General features: G+C 42.3%; 1 protein-coding gene across 1 annotated transcript; it reads right to left on the reverse strand.

The window, feature by feature from the left end:
• Positions 1–13645: 13645 nt before the first annotated feature.
• LOC106579928 (apelin receptor A-like) lies at positions 13646–15860 on the reverse strand. The gene has a single exon (XM_014160332.2). The coding sequence runs from the start codon at positions 15658–15660 to the stop codon at positions 14575–14577; it is 1086 nt and encodes a 361-aa protein (XP_014015807.1). The 5' UTR covers positions 15661–15860; the 3' UTR covers positions 13646–14574.
• Between the last annotated feature and the right edge of the window lie 4451 nt (positions 15861–20311).

The following is a 20311-nucleotide window of genomic DNA, read 5'->3' on the forward strand; positions in this document are numbered from 1 at the left end:
TAGCTACGTGCAATACCATCTGTATGTACAGTATGTTTTTATAAGTCTATAGGTAAGTTTATAAGCATAAGTCACATTATATCAAATACATACTCAAAGGGATAACCACAGTACATTATCTACCTAATGATTTTACTGCTATAAAAAGCTACTCAAATTCCATAACAAATGACTTATTCTCCCCCAATTTAAAATGCTATCTCGAGTGTTTGCAATGGTCCTTGGATCAGCTTGAGCAATGTCATAGCCCTCAAAGGTGAAACTTTCCAGATTCTCATCTCTTTTCATTCTTGTATCCAAGTTTATAGGAGAGTGGAACCCACCAACCTTCGGCAAACAAGTCAGAAATGTGTCTGGCCATGTTGTTGGCTCTGCGAGGGGGAGTAGTATAGTATATACCTGTAATAGATAATGGAGGTATTTAAATGTCAAAGATTCCATAAAATGTCATACAAACGTCTTGAAAAATAAATATCACAGATAGTACTTACTTCAATAGTTATCACTATAACAGAAGTCAGTGGAAGACACTGCAAAGAAAATAAACAACATGATACAAGGCAGGATCTTACACCAAAGACTTCAAACTTTCACTTTGCATCCCAATGCCCATGACAATTTAACTTGCAAATATTAAGATCAATATATTGGTCAATTGCCAACCAAAATTTTAGTTCCGCTTTAAACCAAACCTCTTGAAAGACACCCATACAGGTTTCGGAGAGGTGCGGGGGGCTGCCACACTGGGCACCCAGTGAGCTGTTAAGTGCCTTGCTCAATGGCACAACAGCAGGCAATGACATCTAGGATTTGATACCAGCAACCCTCCAGTTGCCAGCTCACTTCCCACCAGATTTTTACTGTCAGACCCAGGATCGAACTGGCAACCCTTCGGTTGCTGGCTCGCCTCTAACAAACTAGACTACCTGCCACCCTTCATATTCACTGGATTTCTATGACATATCTATTCTAGGCTATGAACTTGGCAGAAGATACCGGTCCTGCCATTACACTTGTTTACACTGAGTCGTTGTGAGATATGGGTCCGAAAACCTAATTCAATGCAGGGATGGGATATGCTACTGTACTGCAAATTTTACCTTTATCCACACTGCTCCATTGAAAATATTGAAATACTGCTCTTCTTACTTATTGTTGGAACATGTCTCTCTCACTCTCTCCTACTTCTTTATGAAGCTGCCATCTGCTGACCAAACTGAGGAATTGCAAAGTGATGAGTGTTACCTCTTTTTGGTCAGCAGATGGCAGCTTCACAAAGAAGTGGGAGAGAGAGCGAGAGAGACCCTTCTGCACACCCATAGAGATCCTAGAATGGTTATGAACCTTCTTATGACGGAGTTAAAGGTCACCATTTTGGTCAGGTAGTTGGTCAACCATGGTTTGGCTTTTGGTTTCTCTTTTCATCAACAGCAAACGTTTGTGCTGGAAATTTCATTGGAGTAGGTGCTTGCAATTTGTTCTTTGTATTTGCAACTTTAACCATTTTTTTCTATATTACAACAATAGAATTCACAACTGCAACTTTTAAAACAGCCATGCATCTCTTGATCGTCACCAGCATCCCTGCTTGCCCCCGTAGCCCAGCCAGGCTCTGATAGATTCCAGTGCAGAGCTAAGGCAAGCCCACTAACACTGGGGGCACCTGTCAGGAAGAAGGGGGGTCTCTACAGGCCCTAGGATTCACGATGCCGGAGAATGGGAGGGGTATGTGACAGGAAGGAGGTGCAGACAGAGCACAGCATCACACCAAGTAATCACTGAGGCAGCTTTGTTCTGTTATTTGTGCAGCAATGGCCCCTATTGATATGTGTGCTCGAATCGAGGAAGCTGTCAAGGGCACCTGGCAAGGGTTAGGGGCAGCAATGTTTGATCCCGTCGCTGAGGTCTACAGGGTGAGACATGGTGAGAAATATGGAAGAACATCACTGATAGATATTATAATGCAAATGTTCCTGTGTGAGCATCACTAAGTCATAGCCTTGGAAGCCCAGGCTTCTCACATCAATGAGACGGAACTATCTAAGTCATGTCAGATCACCTGAATGAGTCAAATTCTTACCATGTCAGAACTTATTATTTGAGTTTGGTGATAATTGGTTCAATACAATGTGCTCTTTTGGTCATTGTTTTTATTATTATTATTATTTTGCAGGATCCGAGCACCTGTATGCATCCAGCTGAACTGGCACTGTGTATGGGCAATGACAGGAGATGCATTTAGGTCTGTAATGGGCATGGGGGCAGTGTGCCCAGAGGCACCACTCTCTCACAATGGATGGGATAGAGGATGTTGTGAAGGGGAGCTTTGTACCCCAGGGAGGATGAGCCTTAAGCGCCCAAATCCGGAGGGCCACGAACCAAGCACATTCAGCTCTGGCCAAGGCACGCTGTCATCGGAAGCATCACATAACGATGTCCACCCAGAAGCACTGCTAATATGCCTTGGTTTCTCCTGTGATAGGTTGTTTTGAAATTCCTCAATATTATAAGGAATCTAGTCATCATTCAGTTCAATTTAGTAATAATGGAAGTCATCAGGGCTTCATACACCGGATAGGTGCAGTGAAATTTGTTATTTTCAGGGTCAGCCATAGTAGTACAGTGCCACTGGAGAAAATTAGGGCTAAGTGCCTTGCTCAAGGGCACATCGGCACATGTTGTACCTTGTCGACTTGGGTATTCTAACCTGCGACCTGTCGGTTACTGGCCCAACGCTCTACGACACATAGTCAGTAGAGGACAGGATGAGGGATCCAGGTGGCTGTCTGTCTGTCTATCCATCTTACCCCACATTGCCGTTGTTAATTTCCTTCAAAACACATATGCACTTCCTTCTTTTTGAACCTGCCTAGCTGCTTTGATGTTTATTGCACAGTTAAAACTGATGACAAAGTTATCGTTGTTGTCTTGGTGTTGACATGGGAGCACAGTTATTTTCATAATATATATATATATATATATATATATATATATATATATATATATATATATATATATATATATATATATATATATACTTTTTACCCCTCCACCAACCCCCTCTTCGGAGGACAAATATTGTAGGTTGTTTTACAGCTTTTTTGCTACATATACGTACATTTTAACTATACATTTTCCATACACATTTTCCATATACATTTTACATACATGGTGCTTTTATATATATCAACAATACATTACCAAGCAGACTCTTTTATCGCACCCCTCAGCCACTCTCAGCCCATCCCACCTATCACCATAGACCGCCCTTGTTTGGTTTCCATGTGCCATATATTTTTCAATTGTGCTGTGATGTTTTACAAAATGTTTGAATCTTTCTAATTGTATCTCATCCACAGATTGTGAGCTAAAGATGAAAACCTTTCCTACGAGTATTATTGTATTATTTATTGATTGGCTATGGCTTTTCAGATCGCCCAACACTGCTATTTGTAAGGTTCATTTTAACTGAATGTTGTTTTTTCATAAAATAGTTGCTGTCTCATCAAAATGATCCCCCTGAAAAAATGTTTCACGGGGCATGATTTTCACCTTCTCGATGATGTCTGAAAGGTGCCAAATATATCAGATTATCAATAAAGGACACAGATCATCAATAAGTAAAGCTTTATTCAATGCATATCTAATTTGGACATTACTAATGATGACACCCACACACCACAAATGGATGATCAGGTCCAATTTGCCACCCCTCCTGATTTACATCTACTATTTTTTGCTTCCCTTACTGTATTACAAAATACAAGGGTCTTAGTCTTCATGCTTTATATCCTTTTATGCACTCGTCCAACTGGCTGAAATCTTCCTGGCCCAAACAGCCCTGTCTGACACTGGTACCAGTGGGTGGAACAAGGTGTGGTCCTGGGCATGAATAAAAACAACATGTCTAAACAACATCGGTCCATTCAGAGAATCTGCTTTAATCAGATGCCTGTTTAAAAGTTCTCAGATCTCCCACCCAGTGAAGGCCCAAAAAGCCAAACTGTTACCATCCCAATACTACTGCCTTACTGTAAACAGTACACGTCTGGGCTATCTCACCTGTACAATGTGTTGATGTAACAGGTTAGTGAGGGAAGGGCACTTCCTGGTCGAACAGGACAGCTGATGATGTAATGGGTCACTACTCAACATACAGCCTTGGGGCAGATTATCTGAGACAGAGTACAGTGTAGTACAGCTAAAAAGAGAGAAAGAGAGACAAAGAAAGAGAGACACAGAGAGAGAAACAGAGTGAGAGAACGAGAGAGACACAGGGACAGAGAAAGACAGTTAGTTACAGAGAGAGAGAGACACACACACACAGAAAGTGAGAGAGACACGTTGAGAGAGAGAGAGAGCGAGACAGAGAGAGAGAGAGAGAGAGAGAGAGAGAGGAGGAGTAAAGATAATGGTTCTAGACTGTAACATCATGGTTGTGTATTGGCCGTCCAATTGTCCTCCTTTTCATTGTAATGCATAAAGACCTGTATTTTCCCATTAGCTCAGATTACAAGATCTTCAATTGCTATCTTTGTTTAAATTTAAATCCCAATCATTGATTGATTGATTGTTGACAATTTGCTGGCCATTTAGTAAAGTTTTTTTTTCTACTGTACACCCCATCCTCAAGTTACACTATCTAGATTTTTCAACGTCCAGCTTCCATTATGGATGTTATTTAAGTCACCATTCATCAAAGCACATGAGTGTCTTACAGACAAGACAGACTGCAAACACCATAGTATTTTTGGAGAAAAACAAGCTCATTACTGTAAAGACAGCAATTATAGTAATTCCATCAATCACTATCAATGGAGCTTCGTATTAATGTTTCTTTCCGCAAACCGATTTCATAACTATAGTGACATATATAAATGAAACATATGAAAAACCTAATCTTCAAATAAGCGACAAGAGGGGTGAGATAAGCTTGCGGCATTGATCAACAATGATAATCTTTGCCTGGGGGTCCGTTTGTCCTTTCTGACCTTTCAGAGTGGAGAGAATTGAGTCCACACAGAGAATGGATGAGGTCTGCCCTGAGACGTCTGTTGATGGATCAGACCTTGTGAAATGAGTTAATGTTTGTCCTGCAGTCACAGGAGGATTATGAGGGGGTCCTGACAGAGTGACCCATGGACTGTCAGAGTGTATAGGGGGTCTGCCCTTTGACCCCAAAAGATTGGAACCAGCCAGGTGGATTAACAGGCTCCCCACCGGCCTGCCCTTTGGCTGAGAGTTGAAAAATACTTATGGAAATACGATTTTTCTCAGTCGGGTTTTGCTCATCTACGTCTCTCCTCTTTAATTCACTCACAACCTACAATTTCTGGGGTTACGCCACACACACAGGAATGCTGGTTGTGTGTCAGGGCAGGGCTCACAAATACCATGGTGTGAGCATGTGTGCAGAATGAGTGCTTCACACACGTTAAGAACAGGGGAGAGAGATCGGAATGCATGCAACAGAAACTGAGGTTTCCACACAACACAAGGCAGCTGGTCAGGCTGAAGTGCATTGGACATAGCTGAACAATTGTTCAAGCCCTGCTATGGAGGCTTGCTTTGCAAAACGCCAAAATGAATTTTCCAGAAGGTACATGGCATGAAATCATTTGAAAATTATGAAAGTGGAGGCTTAAATCTCACAAGAGATATTAGGATATTGAACTTTGAGGTTCCCAAAAGATAAACTGTTCTCAGTTTCAGTGAGTTACTTACTTATAGACTGCCGCTATGCTTCATTTTTGCAAGCTCTTTGAATATGTATCACACTGTAACACTGTCTGGTCTCCTTTGCAGAAGGAGAAATGGTTTCTTTGAACTGGGGTGAAGTCAGAGATTGTTGACATTGGTTGAGTAGTCTCCTGTAAAGTGTTGTTTAACCTCAAGTTAATGTACCTTTCTCTATTTTCTTCTCGAACTGCTCATTACAGTGCTGTGGAGAAGCAAGGTGGGGGTGGGGGGGTATTTAAAACATCAAAGGAACTCACTTTGGGGGGCTCCTCTGCGAGAGAAAGACAAATAGAGAGAAACCTACAGTGTGGAAGGGTATGTGGAACTGATGTATTGCAAACGCACAGGACAGGCAGGGAGATGAACCCATTGAAAAATACCATCCCAATATTAAGAGTCCTAAATTGCTAGTTGGGTCATGGGGTGGGGGCATTCCAATGTGTTGGTTCTGGAGCTGTTGGATGGTTGTTGGTTGTATTTAGGTTTGGTAAACGGCAAATAACTTCGCTGAAATATACACAAGGACTTTTAATGAAATACCATTATGTCCTTATATAGGATAAAGCTAACTCCTTCATCTTCTGGGGAAGGAATCAGTTTCATCCACCCCGACCAGCCTGGTCTCATAGACTAGACATAACATAGTAAATTTAAATCCAAACCGCTCAAATTAATATGATATGTTTGCTATGTTTGGTATGGTTACATAAGGCAATAGGTTACTTAAGGCACAAAAAAATGAAAGTTGGGTGGTTGGTTGGGATGGATGGGTATGAGTATAACGCAAATGTCCAGCAACCCAAAAGTTGAATGTTCAAATTTCATCACAGACAATTTTAGCTAATTAGCAACTCTGCAACTACTTACTACTTTGCAGATACTTTGCAGCTACTTAGTAGGTTAGCTAACTTTACCTTAACCCTTTAACCTAACTCCTAACCTTAACCCTAACCCCTAGCCTCGCTAATGTTAGCCACCTAGCTAATGTAAGCGCTAGCCACCTAGCTAACGTTAGCCACAACAAATTGGAATTCATATGAAATCATATGAAACATAACATATCATTCTAATTGGAGTGTCCTAGATGTACGTTTACTATGTTATGTCTACCCCTGAGTCCAGGTTGCCCCGACAGGAAAGGGGTTCCTGCTACTTTCTGGGGTTCTCAGAGGTCAGACTTGGTCATGTTTGGCCCATGTGTTTTGATGGATCAGAAGCTCTATTGTCTAGACTGCTGTGGAGCCCATGCACAGACGCATTCAGTTATTAACACTGTTGTGTGAGTCCTAATCCTCCAGCCAGATAGGGTTTCCCCTTAACAGACAAGTAGACTTCAGTCCCTCCACAAGGCCACACAGTCTCAACTCAGCCTGTTTTTATCATTAGACAGCATGTGTTCGTACATTCACCAGTAACACACTGCTCGAGCTAGTGATCACTGTACATCCAATTATATCATGTTTCACTTCAAACCAATCCGTGGCTTATGGTCATATTTGATGTTGGTTGTGTTTTTAAGGTGGTCACTAAAATCCGATGTGACCAGGAAAGACTTGTTGAATCTGACACACTCTGTCATTCTACATTTAACTTACCCCTAAAATTCTGAATGAGAACTTTTCATTAGTAGATACCGTCCTTTCAATCTTTCTATCTATCTATCCCCCCCCCCCCAAAACGGCACCAAATTGTGTCCCATTAAAGTGCCCCTAACCTGATCCCCTGAACGTGGGCTCCAGTGGCTCCTTTGTGTTACAGCTCACGTGTAACCAGGGCAGGGTCTAATAATTATGCCCTGCGCTAAGCAGGATGACACACCAGGCCTCCCTGATCTGTGGAGGGATGGAGTGTGGGAGGTGAGGGGAGGGGTCCCTAAACCTCTATTCTCACAGCTCTCTTGTTCCATTCTCTATACGTAACTTCACTAATTGGTTTTTGTTAATGATGTGAGTTTTTAACAGGGTCTTTGTGAGTACATATGGCTTTAGCAAGTGCTTTGTTTGTTTGATGAACATGTATTTGAGTTACTGTTTGTATTTTTAAATGCCTGCAAATGTGTTATGGGCTCCATTCTCTGATCTCAGGTGTTTTTTGTAACTTTATTTTGACATATGATACTGTGTGTGTGTGTGTGTGTGTGTGTGTGTGTGTGTGTGTGTGTGTGTGTGTGTGTGTGTGTGTGTGTGTGTGTGTGTGTGTGTGTGTGTGTGTGTGTGTTCATGAGACAGGTGGACGGATGCTGGGGGGAAAGTAGGTATAGTGTTGACAGGCTGTGGAATGTGTCAGATCTCTGTTTACACACACACACACACACACACACACACACACACACACTAATTACTATGTGTTTGTATGTGCTTGGGTGCACCTGAAATGCGTGGACATTTGTAGCTGTGTGGGTGGGATAGGACAGCAGGGAGATCTGAGGGGAGGTCCGGAGTAGCGACCTGCAGTTGTGTTTAGATTCAGTTGTGGGGTGCTCAGATGCTCCATTTGAGTGTGGCAGCGCACGCTGATGACAACCCTCAAGAACGGACACCTGTGTTTCTGGGGTTGGAGTAGGGACTACGGGAGGTGAGTTGGACTGGTGGTGAACATCGATTAAGCAGGGTATATGCTGCATGGCTTTCTCCATCTTGACAAGGGGTGACAGTTGTATGACCATTGATAAGCACCCTCAGGGCTGGTTCCAGGCATAAACAACATAAGCGGTCACTTAGGGCCCCTGGTCGCTATATATTTTTTAGGAACTCAGTCGGGTAAGAATAGTAGAATACTCCAGGTGCAATTTCGATATTTGGTTGCACATTAGCAGTTTTTCTCTTGTTACACTAAATATACAAAAGTATGTGGACACCCCTTCAAATTTGTGGATTCGGCTATTTCAACCACTACCGAGTTCCAAACTGGCTCTGGAAGCAACGTCAGCACAAGGAGTGTTCGTCTGGAGCTTCATGAAATTGGTTTCCATGGCCGAGCAGGCACACACAAACCTAAGATCACCATGCGCAATGCCAAGCGTCGGCTGGAGTTTTGTAAAGCTCGCCGCCATTGGACTCTGGAGCAGTGGAGACGTGTTCTCTGGAGTGATGAATCACACTTCACCATCTGGCAGTCCGATGGATGAATCTGGGTTCAGCGGATGCCAGGAGAACGCTACCTGCCTGAATGTGTATTGCCAACTTTAAAGTTTGGTGGAGGAGGAATAATGGTCTGGGCTGTTTTTCATGGTTTGGGCTAGGCCCCTTACTTCCAGTGAAAGGAAATCTTAACGCTACAGCATACATTGACATTCTAGACGATTCTGTGCTTCCAACTTTGTGGCAACAGCTTGGGGAAAGCCATTTCCTGTTCCAGCATGACAATGCCCCCGTGCACAAAGCAAGGTCCATACAGAAATGGTTTGTCGAGATCGGTGTGGAAGAACTTGACTGGTCTGCACAAAGCCCTGACCTCAACCTCATCGAACACCTTTGGGATGAATTGGAACGCAGACTGCGAGCCAGGCCTAATCGCCCAAAATCTGTGCCCGACCTCACTAATGCTCTTGTGGCTGAATGAAGAAAGTCCCTGCAGCAATGTTCCAACATCTAGTGGAAAGCCTTCCCAGAAGAGTGAAGGCTGTTATAACATCAAAGGAGGGACCAACACCATATTAATAGCATGATTTTTGAATGAGATGTTCGACGAGCAGGTGTCCACATACTTTTGGTCATGTAGTTGTCACGGCTGTCGTAGTGATTAGATCAAGGCGCAGTGGGTTGCGTGCTCATCATTATATTTATTATAAACGTGAACACGGGAAAAACAAGAAAACAGAGCAACACGACAGTAAACAGTTTTGCAGGCTAGGCTAGACTATAAGCAATGCAAAAACAACTACCCACAATCAGACAGGTGAAAACAAGCTCCCTAAATATGACTCTCAATCAGGAACAACGATGTACAGCTGATCCTGATTGAGAGCCACACCAGGCCAACAAAGAAATACACAAACTAGAAATACCTAGAACACCAACACCAGAACATATACCAAAACCCCGGAACACATAAATACAATACCCCTCTACATACACATAACCCCCAAACCATATAAAACAAATACCCCCTGCCACGTCCTGACCAAACTACAATAACAAATAACCCCTATTAGTGGTCAGGGCGTGACAGTAGTGTATGTCAGTCACTGACAGTCACTCAATTAGCCATGTAAGCTAAACATTTTTAGATTGGTAGTTAGTTTAGCCAGCTATCTAAAATAGTAGTAATCATGGCTGAATACCGACCGGGCATACAGGCCACGTGCCCTGGTTCTCTGACCTCCAGGGGGCCCCCCATTGATTTTGTTAGTAATTCATGCTCAGATATCATATTAGCATGAAATAAGTCATTATAAAATGCGTAACATTGCTGAAATAAGCTGTAAAACTGCTAACTTTTCTCTCTGCCCCATGGCAAAATAAGTATAATTGCATTACATTTTTTATAAAATTGCAAAGTTCTCTCCACCCCATGGCAAAATGTGTAGAATTGCAGAAAACGTGGTGTAAAACTGCCAAATTTTCTCTGTGCCCCATGGTAAAATGTGTAGAATTGCAGGAAATTAACTTTAAACCTTACAACAACAAAAAATGTTGATGGGAGTTGGGGGGTTCCCAACCTAAACTCACCTAGGGCCTGCAATAGGATAGAGCTGGCCCTGAGCACAACTATCCCCCCATGCCCCCACCCTGATGAGGCATTTTAGTTATTCATAGGGTTGGGGTCTTGAACATTTAACTTTTCTTTAACAATAACAAAACATCGAGGACGACAACCTGTAGAACACAGAGCATAAATGCAAACATGTATGATGCATCTAAACCAGGGGTTCTGAAACTTCTTCAGCCTGGGACCCAAATGAGGAATTCTGTGTTTTCCTGGGACCCAGCCTTATGAAAACATGCAACTATACGTAAATATTAGTACATTTAATTTCCCTTATGTCAGCCTAAAACAAATGCAATATAGACAAATAACAATGAAATGAAATATAATAATATAAATAGCTATTCATGTTTATTTCCCCCTATTAAAAACATATCTGTCTAGGTTGGAACTGTTGTTGTTAAAATATAAGAAATCATTTTCATTCTGAACTGGAATAAACTGATTGATCACATCACACAGATGTAGACCAGAAAACACACACAGTCCTAATGAGAGGTGTGTGGCTGGTTGAAGATTCAACAAGCAGGTCTATTCTGGGCTCAGTTTTTAACAGTGCAACACTGAGGTCGTGCTCAGCATTGACACTGTTTCTGTACTTGTTTTTAAGTACTTGTTTTTTAAGTACGCCAGAGTTGAGAACCCTGACTAGCATAAGTATGTGGTACCAAACTGGATCAGAACATCTACTGCTTTCTCAGCCAGACAGGAGACAGCTTCCTGCTGTAGATGAACAACCCTGGACTGTGTGAGTGGGTTTGACTCAAAAAGCATCTTGCTTCAATCAGTTTATTCCAGTTCAGAGTAAAAAATGATTACTTGTATTTTAACAGTAACAGTTCCAACCTAGACTTTTTTCACCAATCATTTCTACATTAAGATAAACAGTAGGCCTGATCCTTTTTCATCTTCATATGTACTGTTACTTAGGGTTGCACTATCAGTAATTTCTCAAAGTTTGTATGAAACCAAGAGAGAGAAACTCATCGCTGTATTTGCGTTTCATGACTATTGAGTTCAGTCAGAACTTGCGGCTAGCTTGACTTCATCTGACGACAGAAGTGAGTGAGTGGGAATGACAAGTCATTGGCTGACAGCACATCATCTGTTGCACTTGGCCAAATCTATTCCAGTAATTCATGAAATGATTATACATTTACTCTAACACATCGCCACCCACCATTAACAGGTCCGAGACCCATATTTTAAGAAAGGCTGATCTAAACACACTCATGCACACACACACACACACACACACACACACACACACACACACACACACACACACACACAAAATCACAGAAAACGTGTCTGGGATTTTAAAAAGCTAACACTGATGTTTTTTCACTGGCTGTAGCCTTCATATTCCCATTCTGCCTTGGTCAGCTGGTATTCTGGGTGAGTTACCCCAAAACTGCCACACTGGCTAACACCATCAGACAAGCTGTCAGTCCAATTCATCTCAATAACAACAACAGGTCTGGCCAGTCTACCATATGCAAGATTGCATCCTATCTCTTCTTACATGATCTGTTATCAGTAGTTTGTAATCAGAGAATCAGGCGTAACAATCAACATGAGTTGTCGCTCAAACTTGAATGCTTGCATTTAGTTGTGTAATTTTCTCTGACTGTTGTGTGGTCCTTTAAGGGTTTAGGTTATGGCATAATTCATAATTACAATCATATGGGATTTATTTTATGCTCTATCATTGTCAAATACTTTCCTTTTCCCAGATGGTAAATGAGTAACACATGATCTCTCACACACAGAAAGATGAATCACTTCTCGCTCTCACTATTTCACATATGTAGTTAGTTTTGGCTGTGCTAAAGGATGAAATTTGACAAACTGTAAAATGATGATCCTGTCCAATAACTCTCTCCCACTCTGTCTCCCTTTGTCCGTCTCTCTTTCTCTCCCTCTGATCTCAGCAGGCAGAATCATCCGCTTTTATCATCGGCGTCTGTCGGTTTGAGCATCTGCAGACACCCCCTCCTCATCCCTCCTCAGTGCTTCTAACTGCAATCTCTTGTCAACAGGGACAAATATCGACTTGTCCTGCAGCCCAATTTATGCCAGGATTAGGAAGCTAGCACCCGAAAACTCATGATTATGTCCAACAGAGCTCATTACTGTCAAATCAAAGGGCCCCTCATCGGAGTCACTCATTGGTAATGACTCCGTTCTTCAGCCAACATGTGGGGGGTTGGCCCGCAAACTCTCAGTGAATAATGATCATCATTTGGTTGGTGCTTACATTTGTCCTATTTCACACATGTACAAGTGTGTATTAATACGCATGTCTGAATTAGATTTTTTTGTGTATATCCCAACTCTCCCTGAGACACCCTCGGACTGTTGGGTCACAGCCAGGGTCTGCCATTATCAACAGCAACCATGGAGCAATTAGGATTAAGTGCCTTGCTTAAGGGCCCATCGAGAGATTTTTGACCTTGTTGGCTCTGGGATTCAAACTAGCAACCTTTCAGTTACTGGCCCAACCCTCTAACCTCTAGGATAACTGCCACCGAATAGACAGCCCAGTCCAGCCCAGTATAACTAATTCCCCTACTGGTGCAACACTGTGCCAATATTTGTTTTTATTTCTAGAGAATGAAACATGTGGCATGATGTAAAAGTCTCTAGACACAGTTAAGTACTACACTTTTTTCAAACCTCTGCCTGGAAGGTAAATGATAAATGATCTCAATGAAAATATGTTTAAAGACAAGTTCAAGCTCACGCCTTGGTTTGCTTAGATCACATCAGTATAGTGTGATCCAGCAAAGGCTCTATTCAATCAAAACCTGTATCCAGACACAAAAGCAAGGGTGTAGGAGGAATGTTGTTTTTCCCCATCGTTCAGATCTGTATACCGGTTTTGATTAAATATGGTCTAGTGTTTGGTCTAGTGCGTAAATCAAGAGCAAGACATTCATCGCAGAGCTGCAGCCCTCTGGGCATCCTTATCACTGAAATAACAGAATGATGTTGAAATCCTATACTCTCTGATGAAACTAATGTGAAAGTTCACATGTGCAGAATGAATAAAGCATTAACACACCATAATAATTAGTCATGAATTTCCTGAAAGACAGAACTTTGTGTGTTATTTCAAACAGGACCAAAGACAAAGAGAATACACATACCCGTATTTCTTGAGGAAATTCAACAAAAAGATCAACAAGGACATTCATTTCATAGAACACATTTCTTTAATACAGTAGTTAGTTACACGGATGTCAAAAAAATACAACATATATGCATAATAATAAAACATTCATGAAGTTCCCTTTCCCCTCCGGCACCAAAAGCCCCCACCCCACCTGCTTCCCCGACAGCATTTGTCTGCTGCCATCTGCCTGTCTGCCCCGCCGTCTCCTCCTCAAAGTATGTAATTAAGCTGCAACACCTTAACTCTTCTTACAAACCCCCCTCCCTCCGCCAGTCTCCTACCTTCACAAACAACAAGCTTAAGAAGATATTGTCTCTTTGCAAACACACTCTCCCCTCTTTAACATTTCATTCATTTAACAAGTGCTTGTAATAAAACAAAAAAAATATCAACACATCTTAAACAGCAAAAGTATGAAAATACTGTACAAATTTGTGATTTACCCAGTGTAAACAGGTTTGCATATGAAATACGTAACAACAACACAAATAAACCCTCTATGACTGTCTGCCTCTTTGTTCAGAATTCTGGTCCCTTGTAGAGTAAAGAATAACGTTTGAAAAGGACAACAGGAAAATGATTGTGTCTGAAAATAATATTTACCTCTGTCACTTTCTGAAAGTTTGTGGAAGAAAAGGAAGCAGCGATATGGAGATCAGCCAGCTGGCCCCAGCTTCAGGGTCCAGTCCAGGGGTTAGAGGGAACCTCTGTAGGGTCGAGGACTCCCTGGGCTTCTCCCCTACCCAGTGAGGCACCCGTTGGGTTGGAAATGGGAGAGAAATGCACATATACACACAAGTAAATTCATCTGATATGGTTCATTGTCTCTTTTACGCCTTAAAAACATTTAATTACGGACACCAAAAGTTTGTGCGTTTGCCAGTCAGTGTTCCTGTGGTGGCAGCAGGGATCCAGCCAGCGGTTCCACTCCACCTATCCCTCCCCTCTCTTTACACTTTGGTGGCCAGAGACTGTACCTCTGACTTCTGTGTCTGGGCGCTGAGCGTGGAGGACATGGAGCTCATCTGTCCATGCATGGCCTTCTTCAGGTTGAACAGGCACAGGCACTGGGAGCGGAAGCGCAGGTCAAAGAAGGCGTACAGGAAGGGGTTGAGGCAGCTGTTGACGTAAGCTAGGCAGGTAGCATAAGGGTGGGCCACCAGGAGGAAGCGCTCAAATCCACAGGAGCTGGGAGCCAGGTTCAGGTAGGAGAGGGCATCCATGCTCTTCAGCAAGTGGAATGGGGTCCAGCAGATGGCAAACACAACCACCAGAGTGGTGATGATCTTCAGAAGACGCCGCTTCTTCTGGTCCTCCTTCCGCAGGTTGTTAAAGTGGCGCGTGACGGTGCAGCCAATGAAGCAGTAGAAGATGGTCATGGCCAGGAAAGGCAGGAGGAAGCCCAGGGCGGACGAGGACAGGCTGAGCCCTGCGATCCACAGAGACTCATGTCTCTCGTTCAGGGTGACCAGGCTGAAGTCCATGGCACAGGTGGTGCGGTTGCTGTTGATGTCGTCCATGGTGGTGCGGAACAGCAGAGTGGGCACGGCCAGCAGGCCTGAGAGGAGCCAGATGGCCCCTAGGGAGGCCAGCATTGTGCCCCGCGACCGCAGCCGGCTGCTGGACAGAGAGTGGACGATAGCCAGGTAACGGTCAAAGCTCAGGCAGGTGAGGCAGAAAACACTGGCGTACATGTTGACCATCACCACATAGCTGCTGATCTTACACAGGGCCACACCAAAGGGCCAGTGGTAGCCCAGTGCTGTGTACACCGCCCAGAGGGGCAGAGTGATCACAAAGGTGAGGTCAGCCAGGGCCAGGTTGCCTATGTAGACGTCTGCTGCTCGGCGCTTGGACTTGGACCTCCAGACGGTGAAGATGACCACTCCATTCCCAGACAGGCCCAGGATGAAGATGAGCATGTAGAGGACAGGGATGAGGGAGTAGGACGGTTCCCACTCAGAGTAGTCACACATAGTTTCATTGTCACCATAATCATAATCATCGCTGTCTCTATACTCCATAGTTGGATCCATGCTGAAGTCAATTTTTTGTTTGGAACGAAAAATAAATTATAATGCTAAAAATCCTTTAGAGTGGAAAAAAAGTTTCTGTGCAGTCCAAAACTGGTTCAGTAAAATTCAAATAAACCAATTGTCAACGCTGAAAACGAAAGAAAAATTCATGTTACAGGAATGGTCAGTCCCTATCAGTCGCTGGAGAAGAACACAGACAGTATGAGTGAGTGGGGCAATGCTGCTTGGCTTTTTAAACTCAGTGCTCCACACCCCTTGTTCCCTCCCTCCCAGGAAGAATCCCCCTCCCCATTAAACACTTAGCCCCGGCACCACCCTCCTCTTACCTCTCTCTAGCACAGCACACACCAGGATTCATCCAGTTGCGATGACGCCCCGTCAAGCTTTATTCATATCATTTGAAAATGGAAAGAAAAGCCAAAATATAAGGTTAAATTGTCTCCCTAAAAGGTGATCTATTTTGAAATATTTTTGAAAACGTTATTGTTCAGAATTTACATCAATTTAAGTTATGTTTATTTCAATTAATAACTTTTCATTTTCAAAATAGTGCAGAAAAAATACAGACTAATTCGACATCAGGTTTGTGAGACTATAGACAGTAAGCTCATAGCAAATGGTGCTACTTCCAATGCAAATGTTTTTGTTAGGATATTGTAAAAGAACAACATGTTTGGTGCACCATGCTGCCTCTGCAATGATTTCAACATTTGACCAATCAATTAAACACACGGTTTCAAAGATGTTCAACTGATTTTGAGAACTATTGTTCAATCTTTAGGGTTCATGGCATGTCTGGACAGGCAAGTTTTCTAATTCACGACTGAACTACACATTACAATGTAAATGCCACAATGCTAAAAGTAAGTGCTTAGAGATTTCCTAACCTGATGGTCTTGCCACTTACATTTGGCTATCAACATGCTCTAATTAAAATGTAATAACGTGTAACAATAACAATAGGATAGTTAAAATATTACAATAATAATTCATACTAATCAGCTACATATGCAACGTTGTTGCATGCAGAACTTCGGTGTGTCTGGATAAAAACTTGAAATTAGATTGATAGGCGGGCACTTTAGAATTGGTTCAACGGTTTTAACGATTAAATTCAATGTAAACAGACAGCTCAGGGGGTGTGAATTTAATTCTCACCTCTAGGGATTAATTTCCATGATAAAAAGACACAAACATGCAGGATAAACAATAACAAAAGGAAACGTTGCTTTCGGGTTAACACACAGGCTGACATACTCCGGCTTTTAAATAAAACTGTTTAGAAACTGGGAGAGAATGCATAGCCTAATCAAGGTCTTTTGGTAATTGATTATAAGATTTAATCTCATCATCCTTATCCTATAGATTGGTTCGTTGTAGCCTAGCGATTAGAGCATTGGGTCAGTAACAGAAAGGTTGCTAGTTCGAATCCCCGATTTGACAAGGTGAAAAATCTGCCGATGATACCCTTACGCAGGGCATTTTTGATATTGGCTGACCCTGGCTGTGACCCACTCCCCAAAGGTGGCTCAGGGGAGTGGGCATATGCAACAAAAAAAAAACATTTCCAATTCACACTTGAAATAGGATAAATATAAGCACCCACTACTTTTTTTAAGTTTCTGATCACATACAGTCAAAGCCTCCTTTCATGTTTGAGATAAATGGGTAAATGAAAAGTTTACAGTATGTAGAATATGATGTTCATCAAACAATCAAGAAACATAAATGTGTCTTTAATTCCAAATGTGCATGTCAAAGTCTTTCTGATCATAGAACAGTATTTTCAGGAAAATACAACACAAGGTTTGGAGGGTCAGTTCAATGACTCTTCGTTAATTCTCCTGCCACCTAAAAAAAACGTCATGTGAAAAAGTCGATTTTCAGCCCAGGCCAGATTTTCTAAGAGTTGATTCGGGTTGGGCCGGCCGGAGTTTATGCTTTGCGCAGCATTGTAACCTATGTTTGCGATCAACACGTGGTGGTGCCTGTGCGAGAAGCGTGCCTGCATCTCTCACAGAACTAGAACGAGATTCACTTTCTATGATCTCGCTCCCTTTCTCTGCTCTGATAGACATGAGCCTGCAACTATCATCTCTCCAGCGTTGCACTTCATCATTTATTTCCTTAGCCCGCGCGAACGGTTCTGGAGGAGCTGCAGCACCCCTGATACATTTAAATACATTTGCCAAAGTTATAGAATTACTCCTGTCTGTTCAGAAATAAATGAAATCATTCACAATAGCCCACTACACCATGAGAAGGCCTATAATTTAGCCACCGAGGATCAACAATAACGTATTCAAATAAAAAGAAATAGCTTCGCTGTGGATTGTGTGTAGCCCAACAAAAAGGCATAGCGGTCGGGGGAACGCGCGGTAAATCTGTCAGTGAACAGCATGCAGACAAAACAGGCCTTTCGCAATATTTCAAATACAATCGCAGGAAAACACCAGTTGGAAGGAAAATGGCTCGTACTGAAAAGACAATACTTATCTGTCTTGTGTAGCCTACCAAAATATTTTATCAAGTTCCAAATATTGTTTTACAATGTAAAATGCATCAAATCAAATCAAATTGTATTGGTCATATACACATAAGCATAAACTCTGGCCTGCCCAACTCGAATCAACTCTTAGAAAATCTGGCCTGGGCTGAATGCAGGAATATCTAACAAGTAATCTAACAATTCCACAACAGCTACTAAAGGGATGGAATAAGAGATATATACACATACATATATGGATGAGCGTTGACCAAGCAGCAAGATGCAGTAGATGGTATAAAATACAGTATATACACTACCGTTCAAAAGTTTGGGGTCACTTAGAAATGTCCTTGTTTTTAAAAGAAAAGCACATTTTGTGTCCATTAAAATAACATCAAATTGATCAGAAATACAGTGTAGACATTGTTAATGTTGTAATTGACTATTGTAGATGGAAACGGCAGATTTTTTTATGGAATATCTACATAGGCGTACAGAGGCCAATTATCAGCAACCATCACTCCTGTGTTCCAATGGCACGTTGTGTTAGCTAATCCAAGTTGATCATTTTAAAAGGCTAATTGATCATTAGAAAACCCTTTTGCAATTATGTTAGCACAGCTGAAAACTGTTGTTCTGATTAAAGAAGCAATAAAACTGGCCTTCTTTAGACTAGTTGAGTATTTGGAGCATCGGCATTTGTGGGTTCGATTACAGGATCAAAATGGCCAGAAACAAAGCCCTTTCTTCTGAAACTCGTCAGTCTATTCTTGTTCTGAGAAATGAAGGCTATTCCATGCGAGAAATTGGCAAGAAACTGAAGATCTGGTACAACGCTGTGTACTACTCCCTTCACAGACAGCGCAAACTGGCTCTAACCAGAATAGAAATAGAAGTGGGAGGCCTTGGTGCACAACTGAGCAAGAGGACAAGTACATTAGAGTGTCCAGTTTGAGAAACAGACGCCTCACAAGTCCTCAACTGGCAGCTTCATTAAATAGTACCCGCAAAACACCAGTCTCAACGTCAACAGTGAAGAGGCGACTCCGGGATGCTGGCCTTCTAGGCAGAGTTCCTCTGTCCAGTGGCTGTGTTCTTTTGCCCATCTTAATCTTTTATTTTTATTGGCCAGTCTGAGATATGGCTTTTTCTTTGCAACTCTGCCTAGAAGGTCAGCATCCTGGAGTCGCCTCTTCACTGTTGACGTTGAGGCTGGTGTTTTGCGAGAGAGAGAGAGAGAGAGAGAGAGAGAGAGAGAGAGAGAGAAAGCAATGGGGATATTTGGGAGGAGTCAGAGCACACAGATGATTGGACTCACTACACTTCTGAGCCATTGTTCATCGGCACGGTGATGCTGGCGCCCAGTAGACACAACACCTGCTGAGGTCAGCAGTACTCACTGTCTAATATCCTCCTGAAAGCCAACATCTCTCAGCTATTTATTGTGTGTGTGAAACGTGGGGGAAATAAACATAAATATCTATTCTTGTAGCCGATATTATGTCACTTGTTTTTTACAAACGAGGTGAGGTCCTCGGGCCTAAGCTAACGATGCACATGTTCTTTATATCAAGAAATGCAGCATGGGAATGATCAGGCCAGAAGTATACAGAAATATGTTTTATTCTCAATTACTCAAGCAACTCAATGAAAGCTAATCTCGGACACCATCTTCAGCACCTAGCGCTTGGTGCAATCACGGCTGCCAACAAGTCCCCATCAACATATTGATGGGAGACTCTGTTAGGGAGGAGTGTACTTTTTTTGTTGTTGGCTGGATCATGTTGTTGTAATGTAGTATGTTTTAATGATGTAATGTATTGATTGTTGCTGCCTTCTTGGCCAGGTCTCCCTTGAAAAAGAGACTCTGGGTCTCAATGGGCTTTTCCTGGTTAAATAAAGGTAAAAAAATAAGAATAAAGAAAAATAAAGAAATAACAAGCACACCAGCATTAAATCATCAGTTTCCTCACCACATTTATAGGCATTCAATCGTTAATGTATACAATTCAATCAATATTTGTATTCTTTCTGGCAAATCACCTACATATTAAGGGTATCTATCCCCTAAATGACTGAAAACACACAGCTTTTATACCTGGGCATTTGGCAGGCCCACCCTTAATTGGCATTACCAACACCTGACACTGACATAGGGTGCAT

Source organism: Salmo salar, chromosome ssa20, assembly GCF_905237065.1.
Source record: "Salmo salar chromosome ssa20, Ssal_v3.1, whole genome shotgun sequence".
Taxonomy (NCBI): domain Eukaryota; kingdom Metazoa; phylum Chordata; class Actinopteri; order Salmoniformes; family Salmonidae; genus Salmo; species Salmo salar.